At 36.7% G+C, this 22,077-nt stretch overlaps 2 protein-coding genes across 5 annotated transcripts in view; one reads left to right on the forward strand and one right to left on the reverse strand.

Annotated features, from left to right (window-relative positions):
• The window catches only part of LOC117434607 (transmembrane protein 263-like), a 52,144-nt gene extending 37,879 nt beyond the window's left edge, over positions 1 to 14,265 (forward strand). For 2 of the 3 annotated variants that reach the window (XM_059003053.1, XM_034057191.3), the window contains one exon: positions 9,835 to 12,578. In XM_059003053.1, coding sequence (XP_058859036.1) covers positions 9,835 to 10,109 — 275 coding nt within the window. In that variant the 3' untranslated portion in view covers positions 10,110 to 12,578. Of the gene's footprint in view, positions 1 to 9,834; positions 12,579 to 12,807 lie in introns of those variants that run through there. The other variant, XM_034057192.3, reaches the window with a different exon arrangement.
• A 153-nt stretch (positions 14,266 to 14,418) lies between these two features.
• On the reverse strand, positions 14,419 to 20,936 carry LOC117434655 (carbohydrate sulfotransferase 1-like). Of its 2 annotated transcripts, none has more exons than XM_034057252.3 (2): positions 20,564 to 20,936; positions 14,419 to 17,208 (listed from the first exon to the last, which is right to left on the reverse strand). In XM_034057252.3, exon 2 carries the CDS (start codon positions 17,163 to 17,165, stop codon positions 15,903 to 15,905), a length of 1,263 nt encoding a protein of 420 aa, XP_033913143.1. In that variant the 5' UTR covers positions 17,166 to 17,208; positions 20,564 to 20,936; the 3' UTR covers positions 14,419 to 15,902. The 2 variants fall into 2 exon arrangements, with proteins under 2 accessions (XP_033913143.1, XP_033913142.1); XM_034057251.3 differs by having other exon boundaries at positions 20,560 to 20,936.
• Between the last annotated feature and the right edge of the window lie 1,141 nt (positions 20,937 to 22,077).

Here is a 22,077-nt window from a genome sequence, read left to right on the forward strand (position 1 = left end):
TGAGCTGTCAGAGGTTTCTATTATGACTAAAACTTGGGTGACAGTTATTCTCCATTTTCAGTAGGCACACTTATATTGCAAATTGTCATTCTCGCAAGAGAGTAGACGACTGTTGACCAGGGAGCTTATTCTGTATGTCGATGCTTGCTTCTCATAATCGACCTTGACCCAGTGAAGTGACCCAGGTTGTGTGTTTTGAAGTAATCAACACCTCTTTATTTTCCAAGTGGGCACAAAGTTTAGTGTAGATTTTGATTTGTTTTCTTCCATTTTTTTTCGGTGTGTTTAATTGTAACCTTGTTTTGTGTAGCCTGTGGAAGTATGATCGTTCCAAACAAATACGGATTTACTGCGAGGATTGTAGGATGGTGTTCCTTGCAATGTGTCAAATAGAAATGTGGTAGGAAGTCCGTGGACTTCATACCAAAGGGTTCAAAGATGATATTGTTGCTTTTTTTTTTTATAGGGTATGATACAGTTGTGCCTCACGTTAAAATTAAACTAGACAGGAGAACTGAAAACAAATGGTGTTGTAATCCTTTGAATAAATTGCTGTCATGAGGATCTTAGAATCCTCAAGGTGGAAAAAAAAGTGTAAAATGAATTTTAAAAAATATATAGGGAACTCAGTACATTAGAAATACTATTGTCTACAGTTGACAATGGGAAAACCAACATGATAGCTTGAAATGCTCATCAGGTTACCAAACTACAAAAAGACTAGAACTCTCCTTTGGTAAGTTTTAGTGAGACGACCCTTAACCCTTCAATGACCAAGTGTTTTGGGAGTTTTTGGATACCCCAGTAGTGGTCCTTAAAAGGTTTGAAAAGAGTGTTACAATTACCTGAGGTTATTGTGTAAGAATCAGTAATTAGCACCACCCCAGCAGGACTGACCTTCGCTAGTATTTTTATATAAATCAAACTAAGCAGATAGACTACAGCGGAGTGAAGCTTGAAAGAGTCATCACCTTAGCATTTACCATTCTTAATGATGACTTTAATAATTAAGAAGAGGAGTGAGACCTTGTTGGATTTGAATTACTAAACAGAACCCCGACAATGTCTTCCGTGTCTTGCTCTATTTGTCTGCTGTCAGAAAGATGCATTGCACAGCAGCGGAGATAACAAATGGGACTGTCATACTACTGTGCCAGGGCCGTGCTTGTGATGTACTGTACAGATAAAGGCAGGAACTTGATGATGAGCATGGACAGAGATAAACTATACGTACAAGAAAAGAGAACGGAAATCATTGCAGCACCACTAGCAATTCAGCAGTTGCAAATAATACAAATAATTATTTTTATAATAATAAAACAAATCCTTACAATTCCTCAGTGCAATTTTTTGACATTTTCCAACCCTTGTTTAAATTGCTTGAGCTCCTCATACACATCCTCGACACAGAAGATATCTTTTTCTACTATTCGTGTTTCCGTTTTCCACAAAACTGTTTCCCTAAAGCTTGCTATAGAAAAGAGGGATTGCCCATTGTTGTGTTTAATGCAGTAAAGGATAAATACTTTTATTATTATTAAAAAAATGTATATATATATATATATATAATATTAACTGGTTTGTGTGATATCTTTTTCAGGCCCCTTACATACAAAAAAGGTTATTAAAAGGTGAATGGAAAATAGGAAGAAAAAAAAAACTTAAATCATCAAGATGAAAAACACATTAAAGAAATAAATATACTTTTTTACTGCAAGGAAAACTCCCTCTATGCTTTAATCATTATAATCACCTTACCTTTGGCAATGTTTATATATATATATATATATCTCCAGCAATTTGCTTCAGAGAATATTAAAAAATAATGGCTCAATTTTATCAACAATTATGTAATGGTTCATTAAACCCCACAAAAATAGCACATACACAGCCATATACAGAATGATACAGAATGGTATGTTATATATATATATATATATATATATATATATATATATATATATATATATATATATGCATTTATATTCTCTTGTTTTCTTGGCCAAATCCCCCAATATATCTGGGTCTGTTCAGTTGCTCTAAACAGTGGCAGATCTAAAATAGTGCCAAACCTGGCATTTTACTTACTTTCAAAGGTAGTTAGATCAAAAAACATTTGGATCGAATGATTTTAAAAGAATTGTGGGTGTTTTCAAATAACGCTTTTATTCTGCTTTTTAAATAACAAATACCTTCTCCCTTAAACTGCACTTTGGCAGGTGTGTTCATCTTTCTTTAGTAACATTAAATTGCCTAAGAGTAATATGTTCAATAGGCTGTACAAATCACGCTGAAATGGTAGGCGTAACCTTTTTTTGTTTTCCATACCTGCATATTTTTATTCGTCCCATAAAATCACAGAGCATTCATGCAAGACTTGGCTATTGATAAGAGACAGATGTTCTATCACAGCCTGGCCTAGTGGAAATCACATTGTATTATACACTGAGTTACTATCGATGTAGCTGTGAAGATGTAATAATTCACATTCATTTCACATTTTCATTGTAAAGTGCAATCCATTTTCTAGCTGTAAATAGATAAAACAAGTGTTTTATAAAAAAAAAAAAAAAAATAGTAACTGGAATGACAAATTTATAAAAGCTTAAAATAAATTATTCCTGAATAAATCATCTCCTGAGGATTCCAATTTCCCTTTACTGTGAATTTTAATATAAAAGTAATTTTTGCATGGACCACAGTTTGCAAAAAAAAAAAAAAAAAATCACAGAACAAGCTCTAGGACAAAAGGCATGTGTTTTAAATTAATTCCTTTCAGAATTGCCATTCATATAATAATAAATATCTATTGCTGGCACAATGACAGCTCTGTCTGTAGGTATTTTATTCAGTTGCAAAATCTGAGAATTCCTTAATGACCTGACAAGGAGATGCACTGAAACCGATACTGACATTGCAAAGGTGAGGGTAGAATATCCCATAACATGCAGGTCTATTGATGCTTTGATGTATGAAAATGTAATCTCGGAGGAAATTAACTGCAGGCATTCACAGAACTGTAACCATGAAACATGATGATCTTAAGTCCCCTTTTTCATTTCATTGTGACCTGTGCACTGTAGAAAAGGTCCTCACGTATTGTAAATATTTGTAAAATGCATTTATTTATTTATTTCTTTTCTTAAAATCAGCAGTGTATCTGGCCATACTCAAATGCAATCTGAAAAATCTATAGGAGACTATGTCTGTGAATGAGGACATACAAATCCTAGATTGTGAACTTCTACAGAACATCGTATATGAAGGTCTAATTAATAACCAGATAAGTAATCATTTTATATGTGAGTTTGACAAAAAGAAAAGAAAACATTTCCTCCCGTGCACCAGACCCATTCTGTTTGCGATTGCTCTGTGGGTGCCATGCCTTGTTATTATTATTATTTATTTCTTAGCTGACGCCCTTATCCAGGCCGACTTACAATTGTTACAAGATATCATATTATTTTTACATACAATTACCCATTTATACAGTTGGGTTTTTACTGGAGCAATCTAGGTAATGTACCTTGCTCAAGGATACAGCAGCAGTGTCCTCACCGGGGATTGAACCCATGACCCTCCAGTCAAGAGTCCATAGCCCTATCCACTACTCCACACTGCTGCTGTTGTTTTTGACTGCTGAGAATTCTTGTTGGTTTGAAGATTGGGCTCTTGGCTGCCCAATCAGAGCAATCAAAGGGTACTCTGATGGCGACCCGACAGACACATTTTGTGATCCATAATTACTGGCACAGCATTCTACCTAAGAGCTGCCATGCATGGGTCAGCAAGTAAAGACCAGTTTTGCTGTTAGAATTTGGACAGCAGAATTCTGAAGCTTACAGTATGTGTTGATTTTAGACTGGCCATCAAACAGGGTATCACATTAAACAAGCCTCAGATAAAGACAGTCATGAAATACCACAAAGGTGGAAAACCAGGCTGTTGGAGCCCTGAATTGGAAATTGCTATGAGCACTTCCATTTGATGTTGGGATCCTGTTTGGGTAAACTGTCTTTTTGACATTCAGCTGTTGGAAGTTGTGTTTCAGTTTCATAAAAATCTGCAACAGCAAACAGCTGTGGATTAACATATTTTAGAAAGCATGTCCCCACAGGGCTCACAGCACACCACTCTGCTGGTCACTAAATAAGAGGTGCTGTATGGTAGACTTATCAGTTCAATGAAACTGCAAAAGTTTGTCACTATTCTTAAAACTTTCCTAAATTAAATCATTTTAGATATTTTTGTAATAAACACCCATTGTGGTAGTCTGAAATTCAATCTATTTGTGTTTTTAAATGCGAATGTGTAATAAAATATTTTCAGGTTAACAAAAGGGCACATTGTGAGGAAGATCAGATAGTAAGAGCGAAGGGGTAGAGTTGATCCTGCAGCAGTGGTTTGTTTAGGTATGCGGTTACATGATCTGCAGGTAATAGATGCAGTACCACCATTTTCAAACAATAACCTGCACACATTTTTGAAAACTTGTTGTCTAAGGAAAATCAACTAGCTAGAAAAATCAACTAGCATTTTGCTGTGTGATAATATTTTGTGCACATTGAAATTGGCACAATAAAGTTCATATTGTTTAAACCACAGGTGTAGGCTTGAGTGCGTAGTGCTAATAATGTTGCTGTGTAGGGGACTTTGGGTGTTTGTAACAGTTTGCATAGCTGTGCTCACATGGCCCTCTGTGAGATATCTGGTCCCTGTCTTGTTAAGGAAATAGGACAGAAAGGTAACAGTAGAATAGCATACAAGGGGTGTGAACCAAGGCAGCTCAGTCATGCACGGTATATTTCTTAAATTACAGTAGGTGTGTGTGTTTTTGGGTAATGCTCTCGAACTGGAACAGTCACATTTAGTGTTCCTTGTGTTATTTTTCAATATAAATAGCAAACTCGTAGTGTAAAAATCAAAGGTAACAGCAGAGCTGATTAATTCAATTATAATAAAAAAAGGTCTAGCTGTTTTGCTTTTTGAGTATTTTTCAAATTTTTATGTGAAGTAGGGTCTTTTTAAGCTCAGCTCTTTTGGTAATTTTGAAGTATAGACTGATAATCTAGATAACACAGGTCGACGCCTATGATTCGAGTCGGTGAACAAGATCCATTGCCATCCATGTCTCAAGCGTTTTTTGCAGAAATGTCATCAATTTGTATTAAGAAGTCACATTACTTGCATTATGGATAACTGTGGCAAAGTGCCCCGCCCCTGTGTGCATTTGTGTGTTCTGTGTTGTGTATATGCATGCGTATGTTAATGTTGGTGTATAGATTGGTACACGGGATATAAACGGGTCTGTGTTTCACGTGTGTTTAAAGTGTATAATTATATTTAGGCACGAGGATGGCACATCACTTCACGTGCAGATAAAATGTGTATAATGTGTGGCACGGGGTTGCACGTAATGAATTCACGTGCTGGGATTCAAGTGAATAATTAATTAGTAATTGAATCCCAGCACAACAGTATAAATAGATGCACAGTGTCACTCAGTCGTGTTTGGGTGTTCGAGAGTGGAGAACGGGTGAGGAGGAGGAAAGTAAAGTAAAGGAAAGTAAAGTGAAATCTAAAAGTGTTTGTACTCACCGTGTTTGTTTGTCTCTCCGTGCACCGTTTGTTTAGTGTTAGTCCGTTTTGTATGTCTCTTTATTTTGGCGTATAGTGCCGTGTCCCGTGTTTTGTGCTGTTTTCAACCCTTTTATTTGTTAATAAACGCTGAGTGCAGCCATTGCACTCAGCTCATCATCAACCACTGTCTTTGTTTTGAATTCCTGTCTGGTCTGACGCCACCCACTCTGGCCGTCTTTGTGACAATAACTTATACAACTTTTTTTTTTACGGTAATGCATTCACTTCAAATCAAGGATTTACTTCTGTATAGATTAAGCAGCATTTGGAATGGTATTTTGTTAGACAGAGACCAGACCATCAAGAAAAAAAAAGGCAAAATACTTTTTTCTTTTTTTTTTTCTCTCTGCATGTCACTACTTGAGATTAAAAATGTGAATACTTAAAAATGTGTAACATGCAAGCTCAGGAACTATTAGGAACAATCCATGAACTAATGATGAGATATAACCTACAAGGTTAAGTGTATGTAGATGATTTGTATCCTTTCCAGCTACTGTACTAGGCTCTTCTGACTTTTACTGTAATGAAACACAATCAGAAAATGTTATCCTAGGAAGAAAGCCACATTCTGTGATGGAGCATCCCTGCTGTACATCTTCAGAGTCTTATAATTGTCTGTAGGAATGCCATATTGAATGCAATATGCCTGAAGGAGACCATTCTCAGATTTCATCCAGAAGCTATCAGCATCTTATCAGCAGGGTCAATAGAAGTTTTCAGAACATTTCACAAAAACCTGCAGGGAGCATTGGATCCTGGAGGGATACCCCCAACATTGAATACAAGTATCCTTTTCCAATCTCCCATCTTTTCTAATACTGTACACATCACAAATTACAGACAGTCAGTTCCCCAGCCTCAACTGCTGATACAAAGTGGTGAAAAATAAAGGTAAAACAACAACCAACTCTGTGCCTGAAGCCTGAGAAAGACAAGCTATTGGAGCAGCAGTTAGTAAATAAGAACAGAAATCTTGGCTCTAAACATCTTAGAAGATAAAGCAGTATATGATGAAAAATGTAGACTTTTATGAATACCTTAATAGTGACATAGATTGGCACAAAAGACAAATAAATAGTTACTGACAGTGAGTCTAAATATTTGTGACATTACCAATGTTGGCAGTATCACACGATACCTCTGTCACCGTGGATTAACTCAGCCCCCCCCCCCCCCCCCCTTTATTCATCAAGCAAAAAATACCTTGTTATCAGTAACTGTAGTTACTGAAGCATGTATCGTAACTTGCTGATTGCTTGACTTGGCATCTAAAGAAGGCATTAAGACATGTTTGTGACATTATGATATTTCCAATGAAGTAACTTCCCATTCCCATTTACTTAGTGAGGGGCAAGACTAATTGGTTCATTGTTTTCTTTGTAGGTGCAAGCTACAAAGTGTTCCTCCACTAACATTCACAAGTGCTGACCAAAATGTATTATAAAAAATACAATAATTCAGATCTGTGTGTCATGCCTGAAAAACTTCTGTGAAACAGCAGTAAATAAAACTTGACTACAGCTTCAAAGTGAGTACTGCAGTACTGCTGGTGATCTAAGCGTTTCTCTTTTTTCTTTCTTTTGTGTATGAACAGCACGTTATTACTTTTTAAATGAAAGCTCCCGGACAACAGCAAGATGTTCATCCGTTCTTCTGAAGCACCCTGTAATATTGATTCCCTTCCCTTGAAGAAATCAATCTCAATTTCCCCGGGATAAATCAAGTATACCATTGTGCCTTTTTTCTGTCTTCTAGACTTGATACAGGAGAGAAGAAGTGGTGAAAGAAGCACTTTTCATAAACTTGACCTGCGAAAGAGATCGTGGTAGGAAGGCTGTTCGTGAAAGGCCAGATCATTGATTAAATTGAAGAACTGAACAAGAATGTTAATCTGCTTGAATCTGTGTTTCACAGTCTCTGAATAAACCTTCCCTCAATCCTCAGGTTTTCAACTGCTTTTGATTTTTATTGTCGAAACAATATTTTCAACCCCTAGTGTACTTGGATCACCCTGGGGACCTCATATTACTGTAGTAGTATTATTATTATTATTATTATTATTATTATTATTATTATTCAGTGATTTAAGTAATAGCAACCATGCATCATGCATTTACTTTATAGACAAGACAACTGTGATAGGTAATCACCCTAAGCTGGTGCAAAGCAAACCATGGCATTTAAATGAACTGATTTGAATGAAAACATGTTGTTAACAGATTTTATTGAAGCATGCAAACTAAACATTGCAATGAAAGATCTCTCCAGTTCAGTACAGCTGTGTTATCTATCCGAGGCAGAACTCCCAAGCTTGTTAAGCAGTGAAACCTCAATTGTAATATTTCATTGGTCCGGTCTTGTGGGTTAAATATTAGTTACAGTACAATAATTCTTTCCACACTGCAGTAGAACTGAATGCCTTTCCCCTAAAGTGTGTTTATCTGCCCAGTTCTTTTATAGGTCAGTTAAGCTAAATTGTTTCACTGGATTGGCTTATAAATCTGCCCTACCAGCAAAATCTCTCAAACAAGTAATAGTCACCACAAGCACGGTACAGGATCACAGCCCATGACTGGAAGAAAGTTAAATCCTGTGCCTAATCACTTGCATGCTCAATATAACTGAAACTACTACAATATATTCTCAACATTTCCTCTGGATATTTATTCTTAGACAAACCCTGGTGAGAAATGATTGTTGTTTTAAAACAATACTGGAGACTGTGCCAAAGATGATTACTCAAAAAAAGAAAAAGTGCACAAATAAATAGCTGCTGTTTTGCATACAGAAACTGTGCTTGGCTGTTTGTGGAAGCTGTCAGAAGGAACTGAAAACGTGTTTGGAGGTGGGGATGTATTTTTTTAATTCAGGTCACTTGTATGGTGTCGGGCTAGGCAAAGTAGCTGATAAACGTGTGATGTGTTCGCCACAACATGATAGCAGGCAGGCACAGTGAAAATGCAAAAATGCAACATTATGTCACATTATGCAGCTTTTCCCAGGGAACTCGTTTATCATTACTTTTAGAGTTTTGCAGATGGGGAAATTGAGGAGTGTGTGATGAACTACTCGCTTCACAATCTGAAATCAATGATTTTATTTGTAAAGCAGGCTTGTGGATCCAGCTGTGAGGTTTTTCATTAATTTATTTGCGGGGGGTGGGGGGGGGGGGGGTTGTCGGCATCTTAAATAGTCATTCATTATTGTTTCTCGCTAAGATAAATAAAAAACATCTAGAAAAAGACCAGAGGATGACATTTGAATCACATCAGGTTTAAATTCTACTCGCTCATTAATTAATGCAAACTTATCTTCAGAAATACGTTACAGTATTTATAGAATATAGATGGTCTGCTGTTTGTTTGATATCATCTGTGCATACTGTCCTTATGTTTTCTCTTTCCAGTAACTGGTTTTAAAGTTGTTTTTCAATGCTAACATCTCATCTTGTTATAGTAATAGGTTCAAATTGCAAATATATATTTTTTAAATTGTATGTATGAGTAGTAATGTCTGTATAACACAGAATTACTGTTTGATAAAATCCAGTGGCACACACAGACCGGTAATACCTGGTACCCCAGAGGCTTTCAATTGAATGCTAGGCTATTCACTGTACTCTCTGGGTCAGCCAAGGTAAAGCATGCCTTTCAGACATCTCCTTTACAGTAGCCCAAGAACATTAGGGTTAAAAGGGATCTTTCAGTAGGCTGTAAGAAAATGTACATCTAAATATATTCTTTAGCTCCGCCTGCAGTGTTTACAAAAAACACATTACTACGTTTTGCTGTATCTGGTGTTGTTCCATATTTCAGCAAATACAGACAACACCGGACACAGCAATGGTAACATAATGCACTTCTTGTAAGCTTTGCAGGGTATTGTGTAACCGAAGGGGCTTTTCAGAAAGTGTTTCTTGTACAGCGCTTTGTGATGGTGGTCCACTATGAAAAGCGCTATATAAAATAAAGATGGATTGATTGATATTAATTCAGCTGGGGCGTTTAAACACTAAATTGTATATTTTTGTTTTCCTCATTGGGCTAAGATTCCTATTTCCAGGTACTCAAAATTGTTTTGTTTTTATTCAGCAAAAAGATTACCAGTACTTACCAGCTTTCAGCAACGGCTGTTTTACAGGGAACAATATCTTGTACCAAGTAAAATAATAAATGTGTGCTTATGTTACAGATCCTGACAAAGACCACCCAAAAGCAGAGTCTGGAGTGATCTGGAGAGTAACGGGAGGCCTCTTCAATATGACAAGGGGAGCTGTCGGAGCCACTCTAGGTGGGGTTGCCTGGGTTGGCATCAAAAGCTATGAGCTCACCAAGACAGCAGTGACGAGCGTGCCTGCGGCAGGTGTCGGTTTGGTGAAAGGAAGCGTCTCCGTGGTAACTGGAGGAGTTGGGGCTGTCGCCAGCAAAGTTCCCTTCACACCAAAGAAGAAGGACAAGTCTGATTAAATCATGTATGCTGTAATCTGTGTTTATTTTTGGTTACATTTTGGATACACCTTAGTAAAGATGACAGTGACTGTACCAGGGTAGGTACTGACTGAAGAAAGTGACCAATAGGATGTATTAGCTTTCTTTAAACATAGTCCACCCCTGCAGTGCTCTTGTCATTTCGCTATAAAAACGAGATTGCCTTTCTTGCTTAATACTTGTAAACATGTCCAGATGGAAACAAAAATAAAATAAAAAACGTGTTTGAAATTTCTATATGAATCTGTAGCAGACACACCAAGTGGACCAACACAGTGCACAAGGTTTGCTAAGTGACTGTTTACAGATAATTATTTTGCTAAAGCTGGATGTTGATGCAGGCAGCAGGTAGGGAAAAAAGCTTAAGAGATTTTAAAATGTTGAAAAGAATGCTCCTAATCCATCTCTGTCCCCAGGATGCCTCGTCATAATTTCAGTTTTTGATAGATTGTAAAGTAGGACACTGCCAACTCGTTCTCGTGCACATTAATATCCACCAACTGACCTTTTACCTCGGACCAAATTGAAACATAAAACCCCTGGGCTAGACAAGGCTCTCTGATCTACAGTACAGCCAGGCTTGCTAGTGAAGTGAAACTCGTGGAAACACTATGCACAATGCCCTTGTTCTAGGGACTGAGCTACAGTCCTTGAGACTTACATCTTGGGGAAAAAAACTTCCATGTTCACAAGGCTTTATAGTGAACAACCTTGTGGATATGTCAGTTTAGAAGTGCCTGCTGATCTTAGAATGCATCCCTTTTATGGCCAAGCATCCTGGGACATATGTATTATACATAGCTCTAGACACCTTGCTTTGTCATGTAATGCATCCTCATGTAAATACTAATGTAGTTTTAACGCTGTGCCTCATTCCAGTAGAAGTGGTCCAGCCACAGCATTCAACATACTGTATACAATCTTAGTAAACTTACTTGTAATATTGACCAGCATATTCATATTGATGTATTTAACGTAAATCTTGTATTTTTTCCCAGATTGAATTTAAATCTTGTTTTTTCCCCAGATTTATAAATGTTGTGAAAATAAATAAATCTTTTTTTAAATGTGTACATTCAGATATAATTTATAAATCTAGTTACAAGATTTAACATTTCATTAAATATTAAATCTCTTAACTAGATCTAACATTTAGCTAAATATTGAACTAAATATTAAATCTCTTAACAATGGTTTAACATGTACTTTGTGCTTTCCCGTGATTTGATTGGCTCTTGTTATGCTAATTGGTAAATATGCAAATTTCAACATTACAAGAGCCAATCAAATCGTGGGAAAGTGGGCGGAGCTCATTTGCATACACCCTCCAGATTTAGCTGGCCAGTTAAATATTTAGCTAAATGTTAAATATTGTTAATAGATTTAAGATTTAGTTCAATATTTAGCTAAATGTTAAATATTGTTAATAGATTTAATATTTAGTTAAATATTTAGCTAAATGTTAAATATTGTTAATAGATTTAATATTTAGTTAAATATTTAGCTAAATGTTAAATCTTGTAACTAGATTTATAAATTATATCTGAATGTACACATTAAAAAAAATATTTATTTATTTTCACAACTTTTATAAATCTGAGGAAAAACTACAAGATTTTAAGTTAAATCTGGAAAAAATATGTACCAGAGATCTCTGTTTGGTTTTTTTTTCACTTATTTAAGCATCGCAGGGGTGAACAGCCACACGTAATAATTAAGTGTGGGTAAAGCATCAAGTTTTGAGGGTATGGAAAAATATTCATGTTATTCCGTAACCATGCGTACACTGTTTTTGCATATATGTATTTTAATGTGCCTATGTATTTCAACTAAATGGTGAAATGTACTACATTTCCCTTGGGTTTAATTAAATAAAATGGTTTGACATACAGGAGAATTAATACAATTCCAATCGGAGAAATGGGTATTCACGAGTGTTAGTGATATAAATACAGTTTATTTTAAAAGAGGAAATTACTGAAACTGAGGAATCTACATTTTCTATAATGTTAGCTGCATTATTAGGAGAGCTTTTGTTCTATAACATGGCCTTTTCTCAGTCCTGTTAAAATACGACAAAAAGGACAATGTGATGTTTGGTGTATTTTTTTTATTCTTTTGTTTTGTCACTAAATAAGTCACTGTGACTTTTCTTCATTAGATAGTGATATTTGCAATGGAAATCACTGGTTCAGCATGTTAGTAATGTACCATTGCATGCTTCTGAGACTGTAGCTAAGTATATACACATATATTCTATAGTATTTATTTTTGCTGGGTTTTTTTTCTTTTTATTCTCTGTTCTACACATAAAGGCAACGTAGGAAATACTGTAATGGCAACTCTAGTACTGTAAATCAAACTAAAAGAGCATTTAGATTTTGTCAATTATATAACTATTTTTGCAAACCTGATACTGTATTCTATTAAATAAACTTTAAGTCTGTATTTTATTGCATAGTTTTTGGACGAGTCGCATTTCCAATCATGATCTGGTATTTGTTTATGTTTTTATTGTTTATACATGTTCCAGTGATCCAAACACTGGGTTTGTCTATACCAAACGAAGACAGAAATGGATCTGGGATAACTGGCCATCTGATTTGTGCCGGGTATTTCTGAAATGGTATATAAAACTATAATAATGATAAAAGTTTTTTTTTTTGCTTTCATGTAGGAATGGAGATGCAGTCGGCATAGAATCGTGCTCTTGAGCAGTACAGAGGAATCTGAGTACTGTGGTACAGGACTGAAATGAGAAGGGAGCATGCTTTGTATTCTGATCACACACACAAGGCTGTGTCCATGGGACTGACCTTTTCAAAAAGGGCTTCTAAAGAATAATAGTCTTGCTTCTTTCTCTTGCCCCATCTAACCCTTCACAATTTGACAAACCTGGGTTGCCTCCTGCCGTAGCTGATTTTACTCTTCCTTAACTTGGACTTATTTTCCAAGCCACTGATCTATTTCTTCCCTTTTATTTTGCTTTCTTTTAAAAACATTTCTCTCCTCCCCATCTTTCCTGCTTATATTTTCTTTTTGTTTTCTGTTCTTGCATCAGATTTCAAATTGCTCCATTCCCTTCCTGCTTGCTTTTCATTTCCCCCTTGTATTTTTTTTTTTTTTAATTTCCCCTCCCTGTGTTTTATCTTTCCCTGCCCGGGTTTTTATTGTTACGACTTTGTCTGATTTGCTTAACCCTTAAACAGGCAAATCAGTCAATCAGTTGACAGTATAACTGTTGTGGCCACTGCTAGGAATTCCCTACAACTCTGCTCTCCATTGCATCTCGTCTGGGGGTCCTCTGTCTTTCTGTCTGTTTGCGGCGTCTTAGTAAGCAGTGCCCAATGTTAGCAGTAAGGATACACAAATCATTATTTAGACGACTATTTACAGTGAAAAAAGCTGTCTAAACATCCACGGTATTCCATATTTGGAGATGATTGACTACATCTTTTCAGGACCAACAAACCCTGAACAAATCCCTTCCTGGGGAGTTAAGATAAGAAACTTGTTTATGTTCACACCTCTGAACGTTTGTCTTGCTATGCAATTGCACCACCTACACAGTGTTCCCAGACCTAAGCTGCAAGTAATTTGTCAAAGGTTTATGCAAGAACTGGAGCCCCCTTAGCTGTGTGAATTAGAATTTGAGCATAGGAATTACTGTTTCTAGCTTGAAACAGGATTTACACATGATTTGTGAAAATAATTATAGATGTCACCTTGAGTCAGATATTCTTTATCCTACTGAAGCTATTACCATTGTGTTTACAGCTGCTTTGATTAAAATGATGTCTTTGCAAGACGGCAGAATTTCCAACTAGTTCCACTATTGGTAGGCAACCCCCCCCCCCCCCCCACTATATTACAAGACATCCCCAATTTATATATATATAAATTGGTGATGGTTAAAGGTTATTGATGATGATCCTTACCTAAAAAGGAGCACAGTATTCAATGGAAATTGTGTCCCATGTACTTGGGCTAAGAACCTGTTCTACCTTACATACTGTACAATTTATTGGAGAACATGGACATTTGGAATTATTTATTTATTTATTTATTTTTTTTTACCCCAAACACCAAAGCCCGTCAGTAAATACAATATGGAAAGATTGTGTGCAGTGTTTTTTGTGTGCAGTGGTAAAATTGATACAATTACAGCACATGTATGTGTGTGTAAACAGACCCTAAAACAAATCGCACAGAAATAATTGACATTGAAGGTTCACAAAGCATTTCATTAGGTATTCCCGAGCTGTTGGAGTAAAAAAGACAAGTCACAAAACAGAACGATGTACTCTTTAATAAATACAACTGAACCAACAAAGACACAAAACAAGACTTAAACAAACCCTGTTTAGCAAGAACCTTTTTAACAGGTATAGCAGCTGGCATTTCAAAATGGATGCAAGTGTACAAACATTACAGCCTGAACAAAATCATATCAAGCAATATGTGCTTTTTTAGTTGTTTTTTTTCCCCCTTCATAGTCACTGCCCAAAATGTTTTCCAAAACCTCAGTAAGATCTGTACAGCCTTGTTATGAAATCCCAATACCTGTGTATGCCAAGATTAACACACTCCGTGGTAGACTAAGGACATTTTGTTCTGTGTTTTTTTTTTTTCTGAAATGAAGCCATTTAAGCAGATACTTACTGATTTTTGTATTTAGAAGAAGTAGGCAGGGCTAAAACATTTACATTATAACTATAATAACCATGAAAGGTGAAACCAGGAAAGAACATGGCTGGAGTGCTTTGTTTGTGTTCGTTATTACCATTATCTTTTATTGTCCTATTTATCTTTTGTTTTTTTTTTGTCTTGTGACTGACCGATGTTCTTAACCTGTTATTGCTTGGGAGACACATACATGTACTGTATGTCTCACACACAGGAAAACCCCACCTGTTTAAATGGTAGTTGGAATATGTCGTTCACTTGTTATTAAAGGAGTTGTGTGAAAATAAAATAACGTCTTTGTAATTCATAAAATACAAAACAGGGTTAACCTTTTAGCTCCCACCTGAAGTACTAAGAGAATAATCACAGAAATTAACTCTTGCTGACTTTCTATTGCGTCCATATTTTCACTTACAACTTTTTTTTTTTCAAATAATATTCTAAGAGAATTGTATGAATACTTCAAGTTCACATTATCAGACTTCCAGAGAGTTGTAATGGAATATAGTTGCAGCTTACCATGGACATATATGGGCATTTTTCTTTCTTAAAATTGTCTTTATAGAACTAAAATACTACTAAGGTTTAACTGTGACATTCTGTTTTTTATTGCACATGTTTTAAAGTTTGTTTAACATTTCTGCCACAGGTATTTAATACATTTGTCACAGAACCATACTGGTCCAATTACTCAAAAATAGACAAACAACAACATTCACTTTTGTCAATGCAACAGCCAGCAAACAGTTATCGTTTAGAGGAGAATGGTGCTTGAGTTTTGCTTCGTTGTTGAGTAAACATTATGGTCCTTTTATAAAACATCAGACAAGGTGTGGTTGCCTGCTTGTGTGTGTGTTACTGTGTTGTCTATTCTCACAATGTAAATAGCATGGGGCATTGCCAGTTTCATTAATTTTAGCTCAGTTCACTTTAAACAGTACAGAATCTATTTTGTGCTGTTTGTAAGAAATAAGGGTATCCAAAAAGATGCCTTCAAGGTTTTGGAATCATAGTGCAAAAATTTAAAAATAAGGCAACAGTTCTAAATATATCAAAAATAGTTGTCCCACAACTACAGTACCTTTATTACAAAAATGGTGAAAAATTCCTTTCCTCAACCAACGTCAGGGACGTGTTTTTAAGTTCCTCTGGGGATTCTACCATTCTGTAACCCAGTTGGTTTAGAATCTGGTGACAAACAGTTTGGGTGTAGTCTACCATGTCGTAAGAGAGTTTTAACCTCCAGCTTTCAGCATTGGCTGCCGAGTCCCTTACTGTCCCGTATTTATGCTTGGCTGATAACTCATTGGTTCCCCGAGTGTTGGTTTGTATCCACTCTACCACATTACTGTCCAGGGACATTCCCAGGTATTCAAAGATCTCCTTGGTTTTCTTGAGCGGGTTCCTTGCTAGATCCTCGTACCTCACCACCATGTACTTCCCTTTCAGCCAAGGTGGCCTGCTAAGCCCAGTGGAGACGGAATTCAGGAAATCCTCACAGACCATCGTAAGCTGGGACAAGTCCAAGTTGTACGGTTTCCTGCCGCTAGCCCTCCAGATCCTCCAGAGTCTGTAGGTATCTCTGAAGGTTTCGATCCTGGAGGCCAGGATCCCCCTGGGATCTCGAACCAGCTGTATAATTTTCAGGTTTAGCCGAGGGTCTTCCACCAAAGCCCTGAGATCGTTGATTTCCGGAACCCTCACTATTTTGATAGCAACATGTCTCCGGTCTTTGCAGGAATCCGTGGCCAAGGTAATGTTTAGAGCAGCACATTTTTTAACACAATCCCCTTCCTCGATGTTGACCTCACTGGGACGGAACGCGTCGCACACTGGTGGCGAGCACAAGGCTTTGCTCGCTCCTCTTCTGAAGAGTTTGTCTGTCGTGTGGTTCACCGGTTGAGGTTTGATGTAGCTTTCTAGAAAATACAAGTCGCAGTCGTACAGACTTCTCAGGAGGTCACGGCTGGCACCCAGCATGACCCTCCTGTCCGCAGTGGTTTTGCTGTGGGACATCCGGGGAATTAGTGTTGTCTGCACGTGGTAAAGAGGCTCAAACAAGTAAAACACATCGGAATGTTGATTAAACAGTTGCCCAATAAAAGAGGAGCCACTTCTGGTGGTAGCCAGGATTAGAATATGTGTCTTCCTGGTGATATTGTAAGTAAAGGAAGGAGACTCATCACACAGTCTGTCAAAGGAATCAGTTTCTTGTCCTAAACCACAGTTCTGTGGATTAGGCACCGGACAGATCTGGAAGTGCTTGGCTGTAAATGTCCTGATTGCTGTGTACTGAATCGCTATAGAAGCCAAGGCAAGCAGGAGAACAGCCTTCCAGGAACATTGCATGGCTGAACACCTTCATTTAGACTCTGCAATCTATTGGTTCTTTCTGTGATGCAAATGGGGGGAAAAAAGGAATGGCAGGAAAAGACAAATAAACATTGCACAGAAAGTCTATTCATGTTTTGCAGTAAACAGGCGTAACAGGAAGAAAATACTTTCCAAAACACATCTAATTCTCCCAAAAGAAGGCAGAATTGGTTCTGTCAGAAATGTGTAACCTGTGGCAACTGCTGTGATGACTTCATAAATGAAAAGTGGTGTACACTGCCCAACTGTTTCTGCTCCTCTGAGTTTTGTCTACAAAAGTTTTTACATCGTTCTATAACCTTTATAAAGTGTCAAGCACAGATGCTACTTCACAGATGAATAACAGAAATGAACTGTCATAAAGTTTGTGTTAAAAGTAAGCTCTTTTAATCATCATAAAACGATGTCATTTGGAGAAATGTATGTTTTAAGTTCTAACTTATACAGTTATGGTCAAAAGTTTTTGGCCTAGCCTATGTGGGAAAAACTACGCGATGCCTAAAAATGAGGATTAGTGAACACAGGAGTAGCATCCGGCTGCACATTTCTTGAAAGAAAACCATAATATTGCATCTCTTAAATATATTGGTATTGAACATCTTCAGGTTCCTAGGAGGGGGAAGATTTAAATAGGATGTTACTGCAAAGAGAATCTTTTTGGATTTACTATTTACAAACAATGTCCCCAAGAGGTCTTAATGAGGAATTCGATATTAAACCTTTTCTATAAATTGCTCTAATTTGACTAAAATGATCTAGCTCTTTGTAAATACAACGCTGTTGCTGGTTATGTAAAATGTAGAAAATATGCTTGCCGTTTTCTCTCAGGTCTTGAATATAATGTGATGTGTGTGTGTGTGTGTGTGTGTGTGTGTGTGTATATATATATATATATATATATAATTTAGACATTTCATTTAACAGCATTTCATCAAAGAAACTACAAAATTATATTGTAAAAATATACTGGAAGCCATAATAGTAGTACAGTATTTCATGTTAGATTTCGAAATGTCACATTTTTCCGTTAAGTATATGGGTAACTATAGAGCAGTATGTAATTCAATATGTTAACAGAACATTATTCTGCAGGTTCCATTCCACTTTATGAAGCAAAATGTGTTGATTTTATAGGCTGATGCTAAACTTTTGGCCATAGTTGTAAATGTAATATTACTAAGAACCACAAAACTGAATTCTAAAATATTTTTAGCTCAGATCGGTGCCATCAGACAACGGCAATATGGAAATATTCTGGAAAATTAAAGGCTATTTAGATCAATTGGCAAACAGTCAGCCTGTTAATACAAAATGCAATATACAAAGACCATTATTTCCAACACAATAGCATTGTAAATAAGGAATTAAATAGTAGTTCAAATTAAACTGCTGTTCTTGGCTTTTTACCAACATTTAGTGTTTTCTGTGAAGTTAAAGGCCAGTACAGTTAGAGAGGATGGTTTGTGCACTGATCTGTATTAATCACATCTCTGTGGATAATGTAGGTCGGATTCTTCAATGGGTAATGCTTTTAAAATATAAACTGCTGAAGGGCGACGTGGTTCAGTGGGTTAATACACTAGCCCTTCGCAATATTGCCGCTGCTCTCTATACCAAGCGCTGGGATAACTAAAGTAACACGTATTACTATTACGAAACTAACGCTTGTCATCATAAATTTCCGTTTTTTAATTACCATGGGCAAAATAATGCCTGAGGGGGAATATCGAGGCTCACGTGAGTAGGAACAAAAATTGGCCAGTAGTTGCTCCGTGCATTAATGATCCAGACAATTGCTTGCATCAGCAACGATGAAGGTTCAGATGACGAAGACGTGGAGTTTGGCGGTTTTGGATCAGATGATACAAACTCCTGATTGGATTATGCTTTCCTTACGCAACAATCCATATTTTGTATTATGTATTTACTTTTACACACTGCAAGAGCTTGTAACTCATGCATTTTTGTTTTTTTATTGAACATTTTAATTCTGTAGTGCTACTTTGAATGCTACGTTAATGTTTCGTGTTGTGTTTTCACAATAGACACTCCCAATTTCGTACTTGCATACATTATGTAAAGTCATTTATTTTAGTGGACCGAAAATTCAACGTGTTTACATTTTTTTTTTAAATGAAGAGACTTTTATTCTAGTTTTTCACCAACAAATGTGTTTTTTTTTTCATGATGTGCATTTTGAAGTATGTTAACTGCATTTTTTAAAATTCTTTATCGTGACTGTGTGCTGTGCTCTACCTTTGAATTGTAAGCACGACTAATTGTAAACGTAAGATATCTACCTAATGTTAATAATGTCGCCCGTGCCTGAGTCGAAATAAACGTTCCGCTGACTACTGAAAAATGTTCCCACACACCTCCAATTCCAAGTACAGTGTGCTGTATTGATGTGGGTTTTTTTTTTTTTTTTTTTTAGGAATTGAAGCCCGTGCTAGCAATGAGAACAGTATGTGCCGTTTGAACGAATCTAAGGGTATCACCCCTGCTATACAAATGAGTTTGGTGAAAGTCTCTACTTTTGTATTCTTAAAACTAGAATTCATTTTGCAAACTCTGTGATTCTTAAACCTAACTAGATTGTACCAACTGCGTTTACAGGCAACGGTGGTTAATTTATCCTAATACAATAGAGTGTGCATTATTCTAAACTTAATAGGTACAACAAACAAACAGAAACCCAGATATATCTGTTTGTAAAAAAGAATTTCAATTGAAGCATGTTATTTCAAATAACACTTTACGGACAATATTTTAACCAACGTTTTGATTTAGTAGCAGCCAACGTGCAGGTGGATTTTTTTGGTTTTGTTTTGTTTATTGGAAATTATTAAACGGTATACTGTTCCACTATAACATTACCTTTTAATTTTTTTTAATAATTTTTTGTTTGTTTGTTTTGACTGTCTGGGGCCAAACATGAACGAATCAAGGAAAGAGTCACTGTCATTATGTTGTTTTTTTTTGTTTTTTTTTTTATCGATATACATGTATAATTCATCTTATTCCACACGCTATCATTTGATGATGAAATGCAGCGGTAAGTTCGCTACTTTCTCATCTCAAAACTGCAGTAAGCTCGAGTATCACATGAGTGAGGCGTCTGACAGTTGGTTACCTTGCTGAAGGTACCAGCGGCACTTTAAAGATCAACTAAGCTTTGTTACATGACATAAAATATTTCATCAACAGGTATGGAATTATTTATACATCTCTCTCTATTTAACACAAATGCAGAACCATAACAAACACAAATACACACATAAATTGGTACTAGCATTGCATTACCTATCCAAATCATATCGGATCGTTTTTTTTATTGAATAGATACATAAATAAATGTCTTGTTATATACCTGCCTTATTTCAGTTCAATTGCCTCCGTAGCAGAAAGGGGATCTGGTGATCTGCGCAAGAAGACTGCAGCCGTCCAGTTGGGTGTAGTAGAAATTGTCTCAGATTCGGTACCATTTCTTGTAACATGCACATCATTGGCAAGCATCCGCCTTGCGCACCCCCTACTTCCATCTGAATAGCGAGCAGGGAAAAAAAAAAAGTGAAATCCCCACGCGTTAGCCCTGGGTGGTGCTGCTACTCGAGGAGGAGGGGGTCATATGTAGTTATATAAAAAAAAAAAAAAACTAAATAAATAAGACGATTAGTGTGGCATTAGGAAGACGAGGGAAAGCAGCTGACTGAATCTAAACACCCACTTCTAAACTATTGTGTAGGAGTTGCTGTGTTCAGTATATGAGGACCATCTCTCTCTCTCTCTCTCTCTCTCTCTCTCTCTCTCTCTCTCTCCATCATCTGCCTCTGCGTGGTGCTAAAGATTCAGCATATGGAACAAAGAAGCTAGAATTAAAACCTACCGTTTACTCCCTTTGAATGAACTTCTGCTTACTTTTTCAACCAGGGTCATTCTGAGGGGTAGGGCAGTTTTTACGACTAATCTGACAATCTGAGCTACCTGGTATTGTCGGGATTGTCAGAACACCGGCTACTAAAGTCATCTGATCCTGGACCCAGGCTCCGATCTTCGAAATCTAACGTCATGGCTTCGTAATTCCATGACTCAGGAGCGACTGTATAGCTATTTGCCACACTCATCACTCATGACAACATTGTCGACAATTTATTGTTTTGAATGATTGCTGCAGGAATGTCTTTGGATCTTATAATCAGACATACAAAGGGATGCAATATTTTATTATACTTGTTTGTAGAATACTTTAATATTTCCGATAGAATAATCTTCATGCACGTGTAACAGGGTCAAGAACGCCCTGTTCACATTTATTTTACACTTGTATGTTATTATTTTTATAATTTTATTTTATTGATTTGATTAGTGCAGGCTTTATATTGTCAAGCCTTTAATCCTGGCTAGTTATGCATTCTCCAAAAAGAGCGTCTGCTGGATCATTTGCTGGTATAGTACATTGCAGGTTTATTGTTCACCAGATTGGGGTAGTTAAATCTCTATTGGGGATTGGGTTAACTTTGTACTCCCTTACCTGTGTTTATTTCAGTAATAGACAAAACCATAGTACATAGTAGGGTTTATATACCAGGTAATAGGTATACAGTACAAGGCTTTCCTGATCTTTTACCCTTTTCTCAATCCGGTCACTCAGCTGTTTTGTCTGCTTTAAAATTAGGATGGATACTGTGTGAGTTTCATGCCGACATCACCTTAGACACCGTTGCTCGTGAAACATCAGCAAGTTGAGCTGTCTTGGTCACTGAAGCTCCTGCCAAACGCACCCCAACAATCACCCCTCTTTCAAAGTCACTGAGGTCTCCTCTAGCAGCCATGCTAGCCATACTTATAGGCAACCAGCCCTGTCCAGCATTTTTATACATGAACCTAA

The sequence above is a fragment of the Acipenser ruthenus genome, chromosome 28 (genome assembly GCF_902713425.1).
Source record: "Acipenser ruthenus chromosome 28, fAciRut3.2 maternal haplotype, whole genome shotgun sequence".
NCBI lineage: Eukaryota > Metazoa > Chordata > Actinopteri > Acipenseriformes > Acipenseridae > Acipenser > Acipenser ruthenus.

Coding starts and splice junctions, on each gene's coding strand:
- LOC117434655 (XM_034057252.3), bottom strand. CDS start 17,165: ATGCAATGTTCCTGGAAGGCTGTTCTCCTGCTTGCCTTGGCTTCTATA.